This window comes from Neodiprion virginianus, chromosome 6, assembly GCF_021901495.1.
Source record: "Neodiprion virginianus isolate iyNeoVirg1 chromosome 6, iyNeoVirg1.1, whole genome shotgun sequence".
NCBI classification, from domain to species: domain Eukaryota; kingdom Metazoa; phylum Arthropoda; class Insecta; order Hymenoptera; family Diprionidae; genus Neodiprion; species Neodiprion virginianus.
Window position 1 is genome coordinate 2,602,499 of NC_060882.1, and position 22,158 is coordinate 2,624,656.

Below are 22,158 nucleotides of genomic sequence, written 5' to 3' on the forward strand. Positions count from 1 at the left end.
CAATACTTGCCAAAACCAGATACATAGTGTATTATAGATGAAATCATCTTGCTAAAAGTACATAATACCTTGAAATGTATGAACTAATTATTAGGTACCCTACATTATTCTTTCCTGAGGTTTTTATTGTTTTTTTTTTTTTAATTTTTTTTTTTTTTTTTTTTTAAATAAAAAAGTTCCGTACTTAGAATATTTGTTATGTATTCATACATTAAAATCAGAAAGACTTGTAATTGAAGAGGCATAGAACGAATTTTTGTAAGTCATGTTTTTCGTAACAATTGTGCTGAAATCAATTGCTTTGAATTATTTACCACTGAATAATATAGAATATCACATGTGAAAAAATATCAGTAATAAAGATCAAGTTTGATTTACACAAAAGCAGTTAAATTTACCATCAATTTGTGTTTTATCAGATTTGCGTGAAAATTGGAAGTATAGAATCGACTTTTTCTAGTCCCTGGGTGGATGTATTTGACGCATTGCTCCAGGCTACCGAATCAGCTGATACAAAATTATGTTGCATGTCAAAAAGGAAGTCACAAGTGACAATAACTTCAGTACTTTTAGTTTGCCGCAAATTTTTGGTTAAGTCAAACGAACTTACTCAGGGTCCACTGCTCTTCAATTTTTGATTGAACCAGGTAACAAGCTTTATGAGCACCAAGAATAATATAGTATTTATAGGAAATTTTAAAAATCTATAAATCACTTTTTATTCACATGGGGGATTTGTAGCAATACCCTTTAGGGAAATATGCTGTACCAATCTTTTAAGGATTCAGTTTTGTACTTCTAAAAGCATAATTCACAAGAATCCAATAAACCTCTTGTGATATTTCATCTTTGCATGTTGTCTTACATACTATATTTGTCTTCCACACAAATCATCTTCTTCTCTTTCAAAGACTCATCACACTCATTATAATTATTATTTACCGTTTAATGTGTTTAATGAATGAAAAACTGAGATCATCCATTTCCATCAATTGTATTCCAGAGTTTTAACACAATTTTGAGATAGACTCCATGGTAGCTTTCGTGTCAGTGCAAATGGGGTATTCAACCTAAAAACAATGAAATTACATATTATGTCAGAAAATAGTATCAAGGTCAACAATTTTTTCTATTAAATTTTAAGCATACCTTGACCTTGAAGGTTCGTTCTCCGTAATCAACTGGAGCTGGTGACGCCAACGATAAATGTTTGGATACAAATTTGGGTTCATATCCATGTCCGAGATGGCATGATAAACCGCATAATCTAATTTTGATGCTGTGTTTCTAAAGAAATTTTTTCTTATCAGAATCTGTAAATGGGATGAATTGCAAGCAGTACTTACCCATGAATAAACGTCATGTCCCCTTGTTCAGCAGCATACATGTCGTCGTCCGAATCGCTGGATATAGATTGTGGGGATGATGGAGGTGTGAAAAATTCGAATTCTTCATCTGTGCGAAGACAAACAATGTTTAAATACACGCATTCAAATGTGTATTGCAGAAAATGAAAAACAATCACTTTTCTACTTGGTATTACATTTTCCATTACATTTCATTGTTCATTGTTTTACCACTGATGTACTTACCGCTACCAGACAGGTCACATAATAACTGGCTCTGCAGTGAATCTAAAAACGAAACATTGAACGTAATCAATGCTGGCGAATTTTTTAACCAAAACTGATTCCTTATAGATTCATTACAAAATAATGATAGAGAAATGATTTTAAACAATAATTTTATTTTGCAACGAGTCAACACGTTAATGCATTGTTTACACATTCTGTAAATTGTGCACAGATTTTAAAATCTGTAGAGTCTTACCAAATTTATTTGATCCCTGATTATCCAGCATATTCAACGTGGAAAAGCTTAGCTGGGTACACAGAGCATTTATTTCGTAATCTGACCCTTGATCATTACCATTAATTGGACATGCTTCAATGTCCATTTTCTGTAAGGATTAAGACATGTTTGTGTTGTATTAAAAATATATACACACACAGGTTACTTACTTCTATACTCTGCTTTGATGAATTGTTAAACTTTTGCTGAAAAAACTCCTCAAGTTTTGCAAGTCCCTCCTTACTGGTCAGATCGGCAAAGGTATTCAAGAAAGGCCAATACTCTTTCCATGCAACACGATATTCTTTGGCAAGGTCTCTGGAATAGACGATGAACAAGTCAAATATCAATTACAAGACGTACTGGACTTTAACAGCTAGATAAAATTTAGATTACAGATTAATTACAGAAGGTAAAATACTGACCTACCGACACGTTCAAGTCCTTTTTCTGTATCTTGTAGCCGATATATAGTGTTTGATGCAGGGCTATTCTGACTGTAAGAATCATCGAATGAAAGGTTCAATTTTTTAGTCGGAGTGTTACGTATTCTAGGTGGAGTTTTCCACTTTCTCCTAAACTCAACAGCTTGGTTTTTACTCATTGGTCCGGCAAATGCAGAAACCTCTACCCGTGGACTTATCGGATCAGTGTTTAATTTCTGAAAGATGAATTGATAATTATTTAATCAATATAACTTGTATTGTAATTATCCCGTTTACTTGTGAGTGATAATGTACATTTTCGTTACCACTTACAAGCGGACTAGTAGGAGAAAAGAGCTCGCCAATTAATGGTTGAGTTGTATTATCCTCAGATCTTATCACAGGCACATAATATAATTCATCTAGCAACGAAAGTATTTCCCTCTTCAATACCTCGTCTTCCTGACACTTTCTGCTGCATATTATCTAAAATGATGCAATATCATATCAGTGTTTAAATATTAATCAATTACGACGTTTACTAAAGAAAATTTGTCTTCCTGGAATGAGATATCAACAAAAAAGTTGAAGCCAAAAAAATAAGTAAAGTTATTATTAGACTTACATCAGCAGGAATTTGTTTATACTTATTCCGAGGTGTCTTTAAACATTGAGGATAAGAAACAAGAACTTGAACAACTTCTTTAAGTCCAAATTTCACAGCAAAATGTAGCGGAGTCTCATTGAGACCCTTGTCAGGAGTGTTTAAATATAAATCGACTAATATTTGAGCTCGATTAAGGTAGTTTGAATAATCATCTTCCCCATCCAATAATTTTATAAAGTCAGGATTTCCCACTGTATTCAATATCAGTTCGCACATATCTGCTCTACAAGCGACTCTCACTGCTATGTGCAAAGCATTGTATCGAGAACCTTCCTATACAAAACAAGTTTATGTTCATTTACACAAAAGTCTAAAGTCATAATCACTATTACTTTTTGTTCAATCTTTTTACACTTTTTTATACAGTTTGTAACAGCAAAAAAAATTGCGTGCATACTTTCAAAATAGCAGGGGTGTCACCACTACTGATCAAGTATCTTGGATTTTCCCAAACTATTTGCTTGACTCTAGCCAAGTCCCCATTTTCAATAAACTTTCTAAACTGCACGGTTTCTTGCTGTTTGGGAGCCTTAAAATTACCAGATTTCTCTTCGACTTGGCCAGTGCGTTTATTTGAAATAGACTGACTCTCAGTTGTCAATGTAAAAAACTGTTCATTGCCGTGTTCAGCAAAGTTTTTTGCTTCATTATAAGTTTTAAAACTTTTGAAGCGACCTTTTTTATATTTCTTGATTATATTGAGAGCATCAGTCTTGACCGTGTAGACATATAGCTGGTCTAAAAAGAAAAAAAAAAACAAATTGCCGGACAAAAACTAAAAGAAATAACAAGGAAATCACAAGAGATTTACGTAGGCCAGATTTATCTTATCCATTTGAATTCCAACTCCATGGGTGGCTGTGTTTTAAAATACTTACGCTATCACATAGCATTAACGTCATGCCATTAGGCAAGTATTTTGCTCCTTTTTTGCAAACGTAGGATAATACTATCAAGAGATAAAACAACGAATACAAACGATATTGAATAGCTAAAAGTTTGAAATGTATTATGCTATTTTTATCGTATTTCATGAATATGTACATGACGATGAATTATAAATTTGGTAAACAAACAAAACTTTGGTTATCTGAACAATATTTTAATTAGTCTTATATCATTATAGATGTAGCCTTGAATTACGGGCAGTTGGGTAAAAGATGGTGATAACACGCGGACGCATTGTTTGTTTACACCACGGTGTATGACCTACAGATCTAAATAATCACAAGCGATAATTATTCTCGCAATGGGAACTAATTCAAGATGAAATGGGCGGCAATATACCTTTAGATTCGAACCAGTTAGAGTCCTCCTGTGGTACGTAAACCCCGTAATAAACAATGTCAAGTCCGGAAGAGTTGAGGTTACCGTGGTCCGTATCCATGTTGATTGATATATCAAGGTAGAAATTACAAGGCAATATCTACGCGATCGTCGAGCGTAATCCTGGAGGTAGTCACACGTAATATTACAGAAATATCATTAACCGTAGACCGGCAAAGCGGGCGAATCTCAAGAATCAAAATTACATAAACCATTTGACAGCAAATTTGAACTGTCAGCGCAGCGTCTCATGGTCCGGAATTGAGGAAGCCTAAAACTTTCAGCCTACCAATCAGAGACGTTGTGTTCTTTCCAAACGTTTCAGCCAATCGTGCGGTACAGAAAGAACCGCGGCAAATTCACGATGAGATTTATCCTCAGTATTTATATGATCGCGTTTTCAACTCAACCGTTGCAAGGTGGTTCTACACCCATATTGTATGATCATTTTTTCTTCGTCTTTCTTCGTGGCTATATGCCGTTATAGGGCAAGCAGAGATAAAAGCAGAGGGGGTAAGGCAAGTACCAGTCAAAGAGGACGGGAAGTAATGCCAGTCGCGTTGTCAAATGCAGTCGCGTTGCCGCGATAGTGCCAGAGACTTTACAACTCTGTAAACTGTACTCGACACAACTCAAATAATTTTATATTAGACTTATTAACCTACCGAGCTGCGGCCTGCAAAAATGCCAGTAGGTTTCTTGAGATATATTACGGAACGCACGCAAATGGGCGGAGCCTGAACCACACCATTCAAGACAACCAATCAGAAGCCAAAGTCAAGTATCTGCAAGGAAGACGTCAGTTGCGTAGCACGTTATCTATTCTTTGTTTTTAATTGTACTTGCTGCAGTCCTTCAGTCGCATTTTGAGAGCAGCCAGCTGTCCCAGCTCTCATTTAGTAGTGTATCAAAATACAGCTGGAGGCACGGAAGTGTTTGCGATCACTTCCTCGGCGATAGCCCGCTTAACCGATTAGAGTAATATCACAATCAGTCGGTCTTTCGTTCCGTCACGCGACGGTCGCGTAAGGTTAACCAGTCGTTGTTTGACAATCAGAGACTCGAGTAACCGAGTCTTACGCTCGTAAGATTTACTTCTGCTTGATATAAATACAGTAAATAACAGTTTTGAGTCGGTCTGCAACCAGAGTTGACAACGAGACACTTCATTTCGGTTAACCGGATTGTGAAAAATGAATTTATCATTTGCTGGATGTGGCTTCCTCGGCATTTACCACGTCGGAGTTGCGGTTTGTTTTAAAAAATATGCACCTCATCTACTCCTTGACAAAATAAGCGGAGCATCAGCCGGAGCTATCGCAGCATGCGCCCTTCTCTTAGATCTACCACTCGGTATGCTCAAGCATTTATTTACTTTATGCTAAACCCCAAAAACTTCAGTTGCGCTCGCGCCGTCTTATAACCTGTTCCAACTCTGTACACCTACAGCTTGTCAACTGACCATGAGTTGCACACATCTTATATGCAATCTAGTTCATTCACCATGCACATCATTCTGATCAAAACAATCACAATGCATTTGTAAATAAGACGTCTATTCAAGACTCTTTACTGTACTATTTTAGGTGTCTATATTTTGGAGAAAAATCTGTAAAGCATATAGCAAATTGTCAGGGAATTTTGTCGGCAAATTGTAGTATAACCTGTGTTATTGATCGGAAAGAAACAAGTGTTGAATCAACAATGCATTGTTTGAGGTAAAAGTGACAGGGAAAAACCGGGATTAGTCACGAAATTTTGTCTATTGGGAAAAGTCAGGGAATTATGATTGTCCACGCGGAAAAACTTACGTTTTTATAAATTTTTTTTAAGCTTCAACTATGATTTTGTTGAATTTTATATATTATCTGAGGTGATGTTGAAATAAATTTCATGTTGTGTTTGTAAATAATTGTGTGAAACGAAGCAATACTATGTAGTTGTTAATCTAAATTCATATATTGAAGGTGTACAGTTAAGTTTGATGAAAAAAGGTAGGTGAATTCTGAATTTTTTGACAAGAAAAGTTAGGGAAAAATCAGGGAATTTCACTTGGGCAAAATTGTCACCACTCTGACCAAGCGACATAGTTATTTCGCAATTGACAAAACATCGAAGAAAATTGAGATCCAGCTTGCGTATAACCCGAAACTAGCAAAAATTTATTTCCAGTAGTCAGTGAAAAACAAACATCTGTGAAAAGCCCATTTATTTCAGTTTTTTTAAGTCATATTTTCACCTCGCCCCGAGAATTACAGAATTTTTGTTATTGGTAAGATTAAATTGCTGTTTTAATCAACCATATTGAAAATATCTTTCTTGTTAGTCAAATAATAACGTAATTATAGAGTGCTAAAACGTGCATACTGATTAGATATAATCCATTAGAATAAACTGAAGTTGCAGTATTCACTGCCATCTGCTAAATTGCCAAGGTCCTTTCTTATCTTATAAGTAGCACCCGATAGAATAAACATCCGTCATCCACTAGCTTTACCAATGCTGTTCAGAATTCAAATTTCGATTCTTTTACGAATGATACTGGTGACAAATAAATATTGATTGAGCTTTCTAGTTTCATGTAATATGCATCAAGAGTAAATCTGTTAATTTTCTTTAATTATTATATAGGAAGATGTGCTGATCTTGCACAAAAAACGTTTATTGCTTCTATATTGATATATGTCGATCATTTATGACAATTGACCCATTGTATAATATTTTAAATACATTCGGTATCAATAGTACCTCCTTCTTGCTGTGCTTCTCACTATTTTACCCCGCTAATAGTATCTGGAGCTGATTATGGGAAAGATCAATCAAACGTTAATAAAATTATGAAACACAAACTATGTTTTGATGGTAGAATTATATCAGCTGACGTCAGAACTTGGGCAGCTGATATGTATCTGAAGAAACTAACTCGTAATGTGTGTACACACACACACACACACACACTCTTGTTGGAAATAGTTTTTTACTCGCAATCAGTGAGATGCCTCGTGCAAGCAAGTAAATACAGCTATGGAAGTGGGTTGTCTCACTTGTGTAACTTCTTTATGTTCGGTTGACCAATAATAATATGCATTCTAAGTTGAGTCATTCTAGCACTGCTGTGTCAGTATTATAGATCTGTTTTTAATTTTCTACTTTTGAACTTATTTATTGATATATTTCAATTATATTTAGATATTTATTCAATGACCTTAATTACATTTAAATGGTTGTTGAAGAGCTTTGACAACTTTTTGGAATCTCTTGAGTTCTGAAAGCAGGTCATTGACCTTGATGATTTTTTCCATTCAAAAAGAGAAAAGAAAACACCATAACTGAATACCGCTAATGATTGTATAACAACAAATTTGATCAGTTTCTGCTGTATAGAAAGTATGGGTTCATTAAATACTTTATTTTTAACTATTTATAATTGTGAAAGCAATGTGGACAAAGCAAATATTTTCTCAGGGAATAAACAATGGACACAATAGAGTAACTACTGCAGTTGCTTTATTATAGTATAATTATGTGTGGACTGCACGGGAAATACTTTTCTGCTGTTTCTGGTACGTTGAAAGAATCCAGAAATATTTTATGGATAAATTTCATTTTTTTTTCTCTAACTCTCTTTCTTTTTTGCTAAACATCGACTTATCGGAAGATTAATGTTTAAAGTCCAAAGATCAATAACCATTTTATTTATGAACGTATCATGTTGCGTAGTAGAGAAGAATACAGGTACACTTGTCAACATTTAATCTTTATAATCTCTCAATAATTAAAATATTGTACTCATAAAACGTTGCAGTTTGTCACAACTGTCGGTGTTATCTGGTTATGGATTATAATCTAGTTGTCACTTATATCTGAAAATTTGGCAAAGTGATTGAATGTTAATTGTGATTGTGAGATTGGTGTGAACTTGATTTCACCCATAAAATAATCTACACTGTTATTGACTTTCAGAATGAAAGTTATAATAATAAAATGGGGATAACTATTTTTGATACACAAGTAAATTTACACACACTAAATATTTCGTATTCTCAACATGTTATTTAACAGAGATGATAGCTAAGCTTTATCAGAGAGATTTGTTTACCAATCGATGAATGAAATTTCTTTGTGTATCATACATAGATAAAATTTAACTTAGACAAAAGTTGAACAACTTTTTTTTTTTTTTGCAATAGTGAAACAACATTCATCATATATACTGGTATTTATTTATTTTTATTTTTTGATATACATTTCATTTTCCAGGGGAGATCACAAGTAATGTTTTGCGGCTTGCTCGCGAAGCCAGGCAGCGAACTTTGGGGCCTTTCAGCCCTTCGTTCAATGTGCAAGACATTTTATTGGAGGGTTTGACTAAGGTAGTGTGAACTATTAATCGTGAAGATCACTTGATTTACAAGATAATTTTCCCACTACACTAATTTCATTTGCTTTCCATTCTAGTTCCTACCCGATGATGCGCATCTAATAGTTAGTGGAAAGCTGCACATTTCATTGACCAGAGTCTACGATGGGAAAAATGTAATTGTTTCACAGTATAACTCAAAAGATGATTTATTACAGGTGAGAATGACAAATAATACACTTTATAGATACCATATTAATAGAAATGATTTCAACCTTGAATGACCAGAAAATTATCTGTCAATGTCAATTTCTAATCTACATTTTCTTTATCGTACTAAGCTTCTAGATTATAATATGGAATTGACTCAGCAATTTGAGTAGCTTGGGAATTACTTGTTTGAAGAACGTGTTTTTTTTTTGTTATTTCTTTATTTCTAGGCGCTGCTGGCCAGCTCTTTCATACCACTTTTCTCTGGACTACTACCACCGAGATTTCATGGAATCAGATACATGGACGGTGGTTTCAGTGACAATCTGCCTACTCTTGACGAAAATACAATCACTGTTAGTCCATTTTGCGGAGAAAGTGATATCTGCCCTAGGGATGTATCTTCGCAATTATTTCATGTGAGATGATACAGCCTTAGATGAATTTATTTATTTTTACTGAAATACGGATAATATGAATGAGTTATGTTTCTAAATTTTCAGATTAATTTCGCAAACACAAGTATAGAACTGTCTAAACAAAACATATATAGGTTCGCGAGAATACTTTTTCCCCCAAATCCTGAGGTAAACATTAATTTATTTGCATTATTTTTTAATTAATTTCATATCCAAAATTTGGCATATCGTAATTTAACTCAAAATATGTACAGATACTATCAAACATGTGTAAACAAGGATTCGATGACGCACTGAGATTTTTACATCGAAACAATTTGATAAACTGCACACGTTGCTTAGCTGTGCAGTCAACTTTTGTTGTCTCTGAAACCATAGACGAAGGCATGGAATATGATCCAGAATGCTCAGAGTGTAAAATGCATAGACAGGTTTGTGATTTGATTGTTTATCGAATGCTAAGTACGAATGTTTGTTTCATTTCCTTAATTTTTACAGTACTAAAATCGACCTCATCATTTTGGGAGATGATTTTTTGTAATTAATTGATTTCAGGAAGCATTAGTTGCCAATCTTCCAGAAACTGTGATGACAATATTCCAAGATGCTATAGATTCTGCAAATAAGGGACTCGTCAACTGGCTGTTCAAACATAGGAGTGTCAAATTGTTATCTTTGCTAAGTTTGCCCTACATACTACCAGCTGACGTGGTGTACGCTACATTTACAAAGTAAGTTTATATTGCTTGTACTTCATTTTGTGCTTCTCAACAGTTTAATTACAGTCGATCTTCTCCTTTCTCAGAATTTAACGACAGTCATACGATACGCCTATTTACATATTCATTTATCTAACTGGAAAATACTAACTTATCACCGGTTTGCCTGCTGTGTGTAGTATACGACTTCTTCTGAATCAATTTCTTCATATATTCAATTTGATTTTCTGATATCTCTCCTCCGTTTGAGGTGTAAATCTCGAAAGACGATTTTTTCATTGCAAATACCATTCATACATTTTGGTTATAGCTACTAACTCTAATGATGTGCATGTGGTTCTTGTTAGCCTGGTCGGTAACAAGGTCGAGACTCGTACCTTAGAGTACAGAGTAATCGGGAACATTCTGCGTACCCCCCAGCAGGCGATTGTTTGTGCTAACCACCTTACATGCCCTTCACGGTAAGCACAACACTGTCGCTTTTCTGTGTTTGCTTACCTGTATAGTCCTCCTGCTATATCTCCACGATAAGTCCATAAATATATCCACAATTTCTCACATGACATTTCTTTAATAACTATCTTTTTGACTTTGTTACAATCGCTGGTCATTTTCATTGGTATTTCGAAGGTCATAAGTCTCTGCTGGGGTGTATGTCGAGCATAGTATGTAAGAGTAAATTCTCGCTAAAAGTAACCTGTGTAAGGTATTCCAGAGAAATACTGTTGTACAGTATTTAATATTGAAACATCAGTACTTATAAGAATTGATAAATCAAGTTGGATATGGTTCGACAATACAGAAATATTGCAAATAGCAATTAGACAACAACCGGTAGTGACGTAAAAGTGTTTGTTACTGCCTGACTTTAAAATGATCACATTTCCACTAACATGATTACTTATTGTTGTCTTGCATAGATTTGTTCTAAACGCTCCAAAGTTGACAAAAAATCTGGTGAAAATGATCAAGTACTTCATGGAACAAATCAGCAGTATATTCCCTGGTGTCAATGTCTACTATCAACCAATGCCACAAACTATCAATTGTCAGCTTGCTATCACCGAATATGGATCCAGTGAGTTTGACATTAGAGAAATATTTTTTAAAACAACGGAGTAACCGTTTTTTAACATAAGTTCACCCCTTTAATCAAACACACAAATCTTCAGGTATATATGACATCGAGGCTGCACATCCTAATGAATTATGCAAAAAATCGAAAACAAATCTCAATTTGAGGCTTCACTACGATGAACGGTACGATGTTTTTGTTTAAATACAGACTTAAAATTAAAAATCCCGAATATCTCACGTTTCGTTTTCTTATAGGCAGCCTTGGAAGGATTATAAACGGCAATCGAACTGTGTAGTCAACATAGCAGATTCAACGACGTTTGATGACACTTTTGAAAATATTCTTCAAGTAAGTACCTTGTCTTTTACTCTGGCAGTCTTCAAATACCGAAGTACAGCGGAAATGTGATACCGTGATAACTTCTAAGGCAGATTCTCTATCATACTATACCTACACTTGGTGCCTGTGGACCTCCGAGCTAATATGCTTGGTAGAGCCATTTATTGTCCTGCCATTTCCGAGAATTTTCCATTCCTATGGCTTCATTGGTGAAAAAATATCAAACATCTACCATGGACGAATTTTCTTGTATATCTTTGGAGTCACTCACATTTGAAACTAATACCATCAATGGTTTTAACTATTAATCATACCTTCCATCCAGGTAACGTCAGATCAAGAAGCTGTTATGGTTTGGTATTACATGGATGACAACAACAAAGTACAGGTTACAGAGATCTATGACGTCACTGATACAGAAAGGCAAGCGATTCTTAGCCCGGATGAAGTTGAGGCAAATACAAAATTGCAATTCGACGAGTGGGATGAACCCACCTGGCTTTCCGATCACACTCTAGCAGAAGGTACAGTCATACATTTTTAAAATTGTATCCACAATATAATATCTGTTCTGTACTTCTAATGACACTTGAATTTCCGGATATATAGTTGTGACGGAGTCGCTATACACAGACGAAGATCAACATAGTTTGGAAGATTTGTCTGACATTTCATTGGAAGATGATTTCTTGGATAAAGAAGGCTCAAACATTTTCTCAGACCCAGAGAGTGAGTGGGGAATGGGCAGAAGTGCAGTTGTGCAAATAGAGCAAACATCCAGTCCGCCAGACAGCAGACCAGAGGTTGACCAGCCATCGACCTCTAATCTATAATTTTAAGTTAACGATTATTAAATTATAATAGAAAACCAAAAAGCAATGTTTCTCCAGTCATACATAACTTATTTATATTGACGTCGTATTAATTTACCTCAATATTCTAGCTTTATACCACTCTGTGGCATTGAGTTAGAGTTGGAGAATAGATGCCGAGGTAAATTGTATAAATCAATATTTTAAGTCTGAAACTGTTACAGTAAACTGTAACATTGTATACATGTAGAACGGTGCAGATGGTAATTCGAATTACCTTGCCAATCTGAACAATTGAATCGTGTCACTTTTTAAAAGAGAAACAGATTTATTTTTTATAAATATATGTTAAGAAACATAGAGGAAGAGAGTTTTTAAATTAATTAAAGAGGGTAATATGAGTGGATTTCAAGAACTTTGGAACTGAAATGACGAGAGACGTGTGTGATATAGTGTGAGGCTCAAGGAGATAGTAAAACAATGATGCGATATGCTTATTCTTTGCTAAAGAACAAATGAAGCTCATATTGTTCGACCAGTCGAAGTGACCTGAAGGACCTGTAAATATTTTTTTTTTTTTTATAAACGACTCATTCGGATTAATAGAACGAAAAAATGAAATCTACAAAGCTGTTGTTTGAATGTATTACTTTGTAGATATTCATATTCCTACAAGTAATTCTCTAATTATATGTATACATATACTATATTATGGTTATTAGACATGTTTTATGAATTTTGTAAGTTCTTTTGTCTTTATGCTATATTTTCTTTCCATTTCAATTGTTTAACTGCACTGGTGGTTATTATCCATACTTAACAATGCAGTCGGTGTGTCAAATTTGTGATTTGCTTGGACTCGATAGATTCTAGATCCAGAAGCTACAGAAGTTAGCCAGTAGTCTTAAGTATCTTATCAAAGTATTATAATAGCTTTACTCTATAAAATAAATCATACTTCGCTTTCGCGTACGTACCTTAATACAGTTAAAAAAAAAGTTTCAATAATGTCTTAAACGTGGTTAAAATTGTTTTTTTTTTTTTACTCCCCAATACATTACACCCACTACGAGGTTACGTAAATGACAGTAACTTAATACTTTGAAAACGTGAACAATTACCTGGTTTTCAGCAGCTGTTGGAACATAATTTATTTGCATTTATAAGTATTTTTTTTATTTTTTTTTTTTCATACAGCAAATCATAATGCTGCACTCGTTTTTTCTCTACTTAGAGTTAATTTGGAATCGAAAAAAAATGAAACGTATTATAATAATTTTGTTCAAAATGTTAGCTATTATGTAAGTAAATATTTTTAGCAATTAGTTGCTTTTTCCAATACACCTTATTACACCGAAAAAAGAATTATACTACATAATAATTTGATAGTTCATATTCAAACCATGTGTATAAGGGGATTAAATTGAGAAATTAATCATTCAATCAAATGACGTACTAAGGTATGTTTCATTTACGTATTTACATTCTACCAGAAAAGTTTGTACTTGTCGAATGATATTAAAATATTCTGAAGGATTCTATAAATTTTTGTTGCATATTGTCAGTTAAGCTATTGTGTTGTATTACAAAGAAATGTCTTTCTCAAATACACATCATGAATTGTATGACAAAAATATGGTTGAAATTGTTTTTACGAGTAGCTTTCTGTCAGATATTTAGGAACATTATTACAGATATGTTATAACTTCCTTATAATTTACAAATAACATTATCTATTTATATATCTACTGTGTTCATCGATGCTCGTAATAATGTTCTCGTTTTATTGCGCGACTAATTGAGAAGTGGCTGAAATATTCAGGACAAACATTTTACTAAAGTTCAGTTGCAGAATACTTGTAACAGTGCTTTATTCAATAGTAGGTAAGCTCCTATCATTTCAATGTTATATAACACATAACATATCATTGCTGATTGTTCAGGTACATTATACATACATAATAAGATATTTGATAAAACTTCAAAGTTGTAAACTTCCCCTTTGGAAAACTCGATTAACCGAACTACTTATAGAAAAAATTTGAATTGTTTGATACAATCAAATTTCTACCCATCTTGTAATGATAGAGTTAAATATCCAGTGAAAAGTTGATTTTTAACCTTTCCAATTTTGTGCACTCTCTTCTAAGAGAAAAAAAAACGTGAACGTTCTTCCGCGACACAGCATACGAATGTGATAATTTTCAAGACGAAATAATTGCAACCTTCTGGAAACTGAAATCAATTGTAGTTAAGAAATTAGTAGGATGAAAAAAATCAATAAAAATGGAATATTTATTACTTTTTTTTCTTTTTTTTTTTTTTTATATAAAACAAATCATATATCATATGTATATATAATATGTACAATAATTGAAGCCCCCTTCCCCAGCCCCCCTGCGTTATCGAATGGTTTTGCAAGACTTTTGTTTCGCTTTGGTGCAGGTGCGCTATTGTACATGCACGTGTTATTTAATATTTTCACCGTTTTCCTGACTGCTGCTTAATTTTTTTTATAAATAAATCATGTATTTCAGGGCAATACATTGAAAAGAAATCTATTATTTACACGAAAATCAATGAATAAACAGTACCCAATATGATGGTATATTGCTTGAACGGCGTGTAAATTTAATTTTTTACTTACGTAAAATATATACTATAATATGTATAATAATGTACTTGACAATGTCATTCGCAAAGAGGCTTTTATTATTTTAATTCAAAGTGACTTATTTTAAGGTATTTGAACGTATTCAGAGAGAGTCTTCCCCGGGAGTAGATTTATTTCGCTGTTGTTGCAATTGCGTCCTATTTGGCGAGTTTCCAGCTACTACAACTGCCTTATGTTGAGCAGCTAAACATTGTAATTGTTGCAGCTGGACCGGCTTCACAAGGGTCCTCTGCAACTGTGAATTATAAGTATTATTGAAGATGTTAATGAATTTGTAACATCACATATACATATACAGTATACCTGTTGCTGCGATAAGCCTGTAATGCCAAGGCTCTGAGACTGCAGGTTGGTGGATCCTGTAGATAGTCGTGTGTGCAAAGACTTTGTAAGCAACGTTTGCTTATTTGCAGATACTACCCTAGCGGAAGATGGAGCTTGAGTCGCCATCAGCACTGGTTTGCTACCTGGAATACACAATTATTTCAGCACATTCGGCCGTTTTCAAACAGAACATTTGTCAAATAGTAATAATATTCCGTTATTCTTTAAAATGTTTCTTCGATTATCTTCAGCGTTGTGACTGTAAAAAAAAAAAAAAGAAAAGAAATATCTTACCTCCAATTGGAGTTAACACCTGTTTATTACCAGACAAAATCAGATGATTTGCTGGTACAGGTTTTGCAACAGTTACTAACTGGCTCGGCATAATAGTTGGTTTAGCTTGATTTGGCTGTACGTGACGGGCGATTTGATTAAGCCGCTGCCTCTGAGATCCAACAAGCTGTATCGCCGGTCCTCCCTTTGCCGGAAAAATGGTGATTAGATGGATGTACATGAAAGCCACTACGTGCATTTCAAGAAATGATATTGTATATCATGCAACATTATTATTACAATACCTGTGAAAGAGTAACTGAATTAGTACTATGCATGTTTTGTTGTGATAAGCCTTTTACTCCTGATGGTATGATTTGAGCTGAAATGAAATAGACGGTGTTTGAGGTGCTACATAATGAGATCATATTTGAATTTAAATCCAAAATTTCTTACCAATTGGTAATGACAAATGAGTATTGGCAGGGTTAGCAATTACTACTGTCGGACTACTCCCAGACACTGCAGTAGTTACAACAGTTGCAGATACCATCTAAAACGAAAGTTATACAATAGCATTTGTAATGAAATAATCTACAGCAGACTGCGAATGTATTATTGCCATTGTGACAGTAACTCACACTGGAAACAGTCGTGCACGTATTGGTACCAGATGATATTGGAACAGATACGATTACTCCACTCGGGGTAACTGATCCTGTAGCTGCCGAAACATTGAGTGACATCGTTATTGGTTGAGATAAGCCAGGAAAAGAGACCTGCCAACAGATAGGAATATTCACTTTGAATGTTTATGTTGTGTTATTTATGCAAGAGACTTTCTAGTTCAACTCTAGTTAACACAAATAGGTTGACCAAATTTTACATTATGCTTTTCTCTCAGAATGAAACAGAAAATCAGAGAGCTAAACATCGTCAGCTAGCCATGTGGAGCTGAAATATCACATTCATTTACATACGATCAGTAGAGCTATTTAACCTGAACATTTTGTAGACCATTTATTGAATTGGGTAGACTAGTGAGATTGACTCCCTGTAAATTCACATTCGTTGCTGGTGGACTAGTCATAGGGCTAGATGGTTGGCTACTTTGACTCGAGGAGGCTGTTAGCCTCTCCAATAAAGAGGAAGTTGTATTAATTCCAGGAATCGGGTTGTCAGCCGAAGGTGTACCTATTACCAATAAGAAAAAAATCAAAATTATTCACGCTAATCAATTTACTGTTTATGTTAATTGTTTAAATCTTACCAGCGAGCAAAGCAGACAATCCGGGCATTGAAAGTCCGAGCGTGGAAGCAGGATCTTGTACCCTAGCCAATCGCACAGCCTGTTTTCCTGCTAGCTGCCCCGTCAAAGCAGGGGCAAAACTTACCCTCACCTGGAATGTAACAGGTTTTGCTATCTAGTAATTAAAGATGATTATTACTTAATATTAATGCTATATGTTCAGTGATAAGATGATCAATAACGATTTATGATAAACAGAGACAATCACCTGGCCTGTAGTATTAGGAACGGTGATCACATTGCCATGCCCGATCACCCTAGGTGGTATAGTAGCATTTAAGGAGATCCTTCGAGGTTGAGTCTTCTGCTGAGTTAAATTGGCAGGACTGCTGTTCAGTAAGCTAAGAATAGCAGTGTTATTCGATTTTGTACTAGCCTGCGCGCTATTGTTCATGGCTGCAGCAGCTGCATTAGCTGTAAAGGATTGGAAAAAGTTTTGGAATTCGCCAGGCAGCCCATTATGTTAAATTTATGAGTCACAAAAGTGGTGGTCAAATTTGAAAACCAAATACGCTGATATATATAAATGAGAAAAATTTTCCAACTGAAACAGACCTGCAGCTTGCTGCTGAAATTGTTGTGCTGAATTCATGAGAGAAGTAACAAGAGCACTTATTGCAGGATTCGTAGAGTGCTTTTTGAAAGATGTCTCTCCCTGACTCTGACTCGAAGTCTCTCTAATGTTACCCTGGGTACCAGCTTGCAGTTGGGCTTGCTACAAACAAAGGTTAAAAATTATAAACTACTAACATGAGAAAAATTTTTAAATCGTTGTCTCTTTTTTTTAGCATGTTGCCGCACGGATTTCTGGACAATTGATTAAAGTCGCACGTTTTTCATACGTTTTACAGATTTCTTTAAAATTCGTACCAGAACAGGAACATTCGTAGCTGATATATTGTTTACACAAGGGGCAGGCTTTTGCTGAAACACTAAGATTCCTGAACCGTTACAGGAATTAACGTCGGCTCCCGGCATCGGTGAAGCATCTACTTGAACAGTAGCTGTATTATGTAGCATGCCGTTACTCATCGCTGGAATTGAATTAGATGTTGTTGCTTCTGCCGTAGATGGAACAACCGATAGATCCAAGCTTGCCAAATTAGCTTGACAGGAACTCGATGCATCCGATGCAGTTTTCATGGAAGCTACTTGGCTTGTTAACGTATTCAATTGTCCTTGAGCTCTTGTAAGGATCTATAAAGTATAAAGAAGATTACAAGATACAATTAAACTTTTTCTAAGCTACAAAAAAGTCAACAGAGTAGCCAATTGCTACAAACCTGCTGGGCGACGTGCTGCGATTGGGCTTGTTGCAGTTGCTGGGCTACAATCTGAGCTGCTTGTGCTTGTGCCTATAGATAAAAAATCAATACGGAGGATTTATTTTGACTTTTTGAGTAATCAAAACTTTGATAGTTAATTAATATTCTTGAATAAAAGTATCTCATTCTAAATATAATTTCAATGATACTATAATTGATCAAAAGTTACCTGTTGATGCGCACGCTGCATTCCAGGAGTACAGGTAACACGAGGGGGCTGCCCTGGTACAACATGTTTTATTCGCACATTTTTCCTACCTTCCTCTGTAAATATTTCCGTAAATTGCTGTATATAATGATTTGCCTGTGCTCTAGTACCAAGACTGAACCTGTTTGAAGGATATTCTTATTTAAAATCTCTGCGTAAATATTGAATTTGATAAGCTGAAGAATTTACAATAAATCTATATCACATCAACTTTTTTACATTATTTCAGAAGCATCCATTTTACACATACCGACAAGCCGATCCATTTTTTTCTCCTTCTCGATGATCTCGATCTACATAAAGCTCACCAAGGTACTCAGAATTCGAAGGTCTCTGTAGAATCGAAAGCTTTATATGATATATTCGACCTTGGCCCCTTTCAGTCTCTAATATATATTCTTCTATAAGTTGTGGTAGACAGTCTCGTGTTTCCCGTGGTCGCTCGTACGCCTTCGCATACCTGATACCACAAAACTCCATCAGTATATTGATTATACATTAACTTTAATTTACCTTATACGATTTAATCAGTGACATAGTATGAATACCTTAGAACATCAATCGGTGTGCTCGGTGGAAGAAGTGGAGGATTAATAAGAGACGGTGACGGGCAGGCAGTGGTTGTTGATAGTCCCCTTTTTGTACGTAATTTCTGCATCAAGTCTTGAATTGTCAAGCCCTCAGGCTGTGCAAGCTGTTCTAATTTTCTCTTTCGATTTACTGTAACCTGTGAAATGCATTCATTCATTTACAATGAACTTGTGTCGTCAGTACCATTGGACGAATCTCTCGCAGCGTAAGCCGATAAATCAGCAATACCTGAGAAAACTTTTTAGCCTGCCGCATTAACTGATGATCAGTAATTAGGGCCTTCGACTGACGTATCCGAGTAGTTGCCAAACTAGGCGCTGGACTGGGATCCAGGCAAAGCGGTCCCTGTGTAGCAGCCACCAGATGAGACTCCAAGACGAGTCGTTCTTCATGGCTCCAATCTCCATCGCTTGTTAGTGTCGAGACATCCGAGAGTACACTCTAATAATCATTAGTTGTTGTTAAAAACTGCCCAAAATTTATTCATTTGCAATAAACGTATTTACAAAATGGCATACGTGATTTAGAGATTACAGTATCTAGTTTTAAGTTTGTCCACTATGTTTTTAAAGTGTTTACTTGTGTTGTAGGCTTGAGAAGAACATGATGTACTTCAGGCTTGGCGTGAGGAAAGGCTTTACGGTAATCTCGTACTTCGGCAATAATACATCCATCGTAAAATAAATGCGAATGACTTCCTTCTAATTGTTCAGCTAGGATCGCAGGCAATTGTCCATTGTCTATTGAGGATAATAGTTCCCCTTGCTCATACCCCATTAACTGAGTCTCAGATAATAATGTGTTTTTATCGAATGTATGTCCTGTTTCACTGCTGGTCAAAACAAACAGATGTAAAGTAAAATTACTAGGAAATTCATCCTTCAGAATCCCATCTCTTTGAGAAAACTAGACTTAAAAACTGGAGGACTCATAACAACATTACCTGTTTCTTATCCCTAATGAGTATCCTTTATTGCCAGCATAGAGATTTACAATTAACGTATGGAGGCCTTCTCTTTGTACCAATCTACCCAGAAGGTCGCACTCATTTTCGAGATTGTTCTATTCAAAGTATGTAAGTCAATTAGAGAAATTTTTGTTGAATGCCGTACAAATTTGTATACTCATTTTAATATAAAGCATCAGTTGTCACAACATAGAGTTGACGATACATACCAGAACAGAGTCAGGTGTTGCGTGTGGAACTTTTGACAACTCCTCAAAATATAGTCTTGTCAATTTTGACTGAATGCTACGCTTAGAGTGATTTTGTTCCTTTTTATTGCCACATTGAATTGGATTTAAGGGTGAATTTAGACAATTCTGAGTCTGAAACTCTTTCCAGCACCCAGGCACTTGGTCAATCATATCCTGTTGGAAGTATAAGATAAGCATGACTACATCTATGCAGAGTTGATATCATTTTATATTAGTTGATCAACTGTCCTTAAAAATATGTTACAGCTTCAGCTGAAGGATATTTCTTTCCCTTCCATTCAACTGCCTCCATACGTAAGTACATAGATGTAGGGTGCATTTGTGAAAAATAATGCCCTGTGTTCTTTGTGTAATATTGCATCATGATTGCTTACCTGAGCTTGACGACAAGCATCTTCCAAACTGGACACTGTGCCAATCATTTTGGCTGGATGTTTTTACTAGCATTCAGTGTCATAGTTCATGTACCGCCGATCCGCTATATTCTGTAAAATGTACAACTATGAGTGAAATGGGTAACTGTAAAGGCTTTGGTAAATTTAAAATTGTCACTGTTTTTATGTTATTATACAAAATGGGAACACATCGTTATTCCTACAGAGCCGAACTTACTTCTGGTCTTTATAAACGTGAATTTTAAAAATATGTGGAATAACAAGTATGCTATTTGTAACTATGTAGCAATTATAGAAAAACCAGCCACACCAAGTTTACATGGAGATTAAATATAAATTTTGAATGAGCTAAATTTAAAATTGACTATAATAATCGTAATAATAATGATAATGATGGTACAATGTCACTGTTGAAATTGAATAATTCAATTCTATGATTTTTTATATCAATCAAGAGTGAGTTGAATAACGGTGTTAAGCATATATTTGTTATGTAACAGGAAGAATAAATGTAATATATCGGTCTTGTCCGTGATATTTTCACATTCACAATGAAATATTTTTTTATCAACACTATGTAGTCATAATATAAAAATATAGTGCATAGATTTAAATTCAGCATAATTATCATTAGGTTTGACTTGAAAACCGAAGAAAATACTAATAAGCTGGGTTATTTACACTTTTCAATGTTGTGCTATAAGGAACGGGTCAATTTATTATGATGCGAGACCCAAATACTTGAAAGACTCTAATTACTTCTTCTTTAGAGAATATGCGAACGTAGGTGAAAAAGAAACATAAAGAATTGCCAGAGATTCGAGGCCAATGCTTGTCCTGTCTCGCTTGTGACAATTGTGAATGAAATGAAAATTGAAAAAAAAAAATGGAGTAATCTTTTGGGTGACCTTTACTCGCCAGTATAATAATATAAATGGGAGAAAGCGTGAGAATTAACGAGAGTTCCAACAGATTCGCGGTATAATGTTTGAACAGTATTACGGGTATTCGTGTATGTACGGTATTGCATCAAAAGTGAAATGTCAAAACAAGAAAACACATTGAATCGAGGTTATGTCAAATGTGTGAAAAAATTAAATGGTGAGTAACATAAATTATCGATTACAAGCTGATGTTTTGATAATGAACTATTTACCTTCATTATAGATATAAAAAAGAGATCTAATAGTAAACATTGGACACAGAATGTAAGCCAGGTGAACTCGCCTATCATAACCTCATACCGATCAATAAATAATTCACAACTTTACGAGGCAGTATCAGCGGATTTATTAATAAGCAGAACTAGCTAAGCGAGATTATTTCATTTAAAATAAATAATAACTACAAACTACAAATGTCATTCTAGAGCATAGTGTAACCTATTATACAAACACCACACAGGCACGGACTGGGATATAAAGCATATTGCTGTAGACTGTGTAACTATTCGCCGTTAATATTTTCAATACTGCACTAGCGACTCGACGATCGGATTTTGTGGCGCGTCAAAAGTCCCGTAAGGTCAACCGATAAAAAAGGCATCTACTAGTAGTAGGTCTTATCATCCCATCCACAGAACGCATGTCGGCTTGTTTCCGATGTGTTTGCCAACTCTGAGTGACGTAAAATCAT

At 35.0% G+C, this 22,158-nt stretch overlaps 3 protein-coding genes across 14 annotated transcripts; 1 reads left to right on the forward strand and 2 right to left on the reverse strand.

Moving 5' to 3' along the window:
* Positions 1-218: 218 nt before the first annotated feature.
* Positions 219-4,725, reverse strand: LOC124307716 (ankyrin repeat and LEM domain-containing protein 2 homolog). Of its 2 annotated transcripts, none has more exons than XM_046769700.1 (11): positions 4,231-4,725; positions 3,341-3,681; positions 2,902-3,216; positions 2,610-2,762; positions 2,277-2,512; positions 2,022-2,169; positions 1,831-1,960; positions 1,593-1,634; positions 1,347-1,455; positions 1,150-1,287; positions 219-1,070 (listed from the first exon to the last, which is right to left on the reverse strand). In XM_046769700.1, exons 1-11 carry the CDS (start codon positions 4,328-4,330, stop codon positions 989-991), a joined length of 1,794 nt encoding a protein of 597 aa, XP_046625656.1. In that variant the 5' UTR covers positions 4,331-4,725; the 3' UTR covers positions 219-988. The 2 variants fall into 2 exon arrangements, with proteins under 2 accessions (XP_046625656.1, XP_046625654.1); XM_046769698.1 differs by having other exon boundaries at positions 2,592-2,762.
* Positions 4,726-4,939: 214 nt separating this feature from the next.
* LOC124307713 (1-acylglycerol-3-phosphate O-acyltransferase Pnpla3-like) lies at positions 4,940-13,227 on the forward strand. 2 transcript variants are annotated; one of them, XM_046769694.1, is made up of 13 exons: positions 4,940-5,622; positions 8,530-8,642; positions 8,728-8,847; positions 9,070-9,258; positions 9,343-9,426; positions 9,513-9,689; positions 9,814-9,989; positions 10,325-10,438; positions 10,898-11,055; positions 11,150-11,237; positions 11,310-11,403; positions 11,720-11,918; positions 12,004-13,227. In XM_046769694.1, the coding sequence occupies exons 1-13, from the start codon at positions 5,463-5,465 to the stop codon at positions 12,225-12,227; spliced, it is 1,896 nt and encodes a 631-aa protein (XP_046625650.1). In that variant the 5' UTR covers positions 4,940-5,462; the 3' UTR covers positions 12,228-13,227. The 2 variants fall into 2 exon arrangements, with proteins under 2 accessions (XP_046625650.1, XP_046625651.1); XM_046769695.1 differs by lacking the exon at positions 10,325-10,438.
* On the reverse strand, positions 12,795-21,974 carry LOC124307705 (transcription factor SPT20 homolog). Of its 10 annotated transcripts, none has more exons than XM_046769673.1 (21): positions 21,906-21,974; positions 20,503-20,613; positions 20,087-20,281; positions 19,854-19,972; positions 19,490-19,742; positions 19,139-19,351; positions 18,868-19,046; positions 18,570-18,779; positions 18,281-18,440; positions 18,070-18,141; positions 17,657-17,983; positions 17,342-17,501; positions 16,995-17,200; positions 16,748-16,901; positions 16,478-16,671; positions 16,119-16,256; positions 15,934-16,030; positions 15,783-15,859; positions 15,499-15,682; positions 15,184-15,347; positions 12,795-15,115 (listed from the first exon to the last, which is right to left on the reverse strand). In XM_046769673.1, the coding sequence occupies exons 2-21, from the start codon at positions 20,548-20,550 to the stop codon at positions 14,963-14,965; spliced, it is 3,303 nt and encodes a 1,100-aa protein (XP_046625629.1). In that variant the 5' UTR covers positions 20,551-20,613; positions 21,906-21,974; the 3' UTR covers positions 12,795-14,962. The 10 variants fall into 10 exon arrangements, with proteins under 10 accessions (XP_046625629.1, XP_046625630.1, XP_046625628.1 ...); XM_046769674.1 differs by having other exon boundaries at positions 19,490-19,739; positions 21,680-21,942; XM_046769672.1 differs by having other exon boundaries at positions 21,680-21,942.
* Positions 21,975-22,158: the final 184 nt, after the last annotated feature.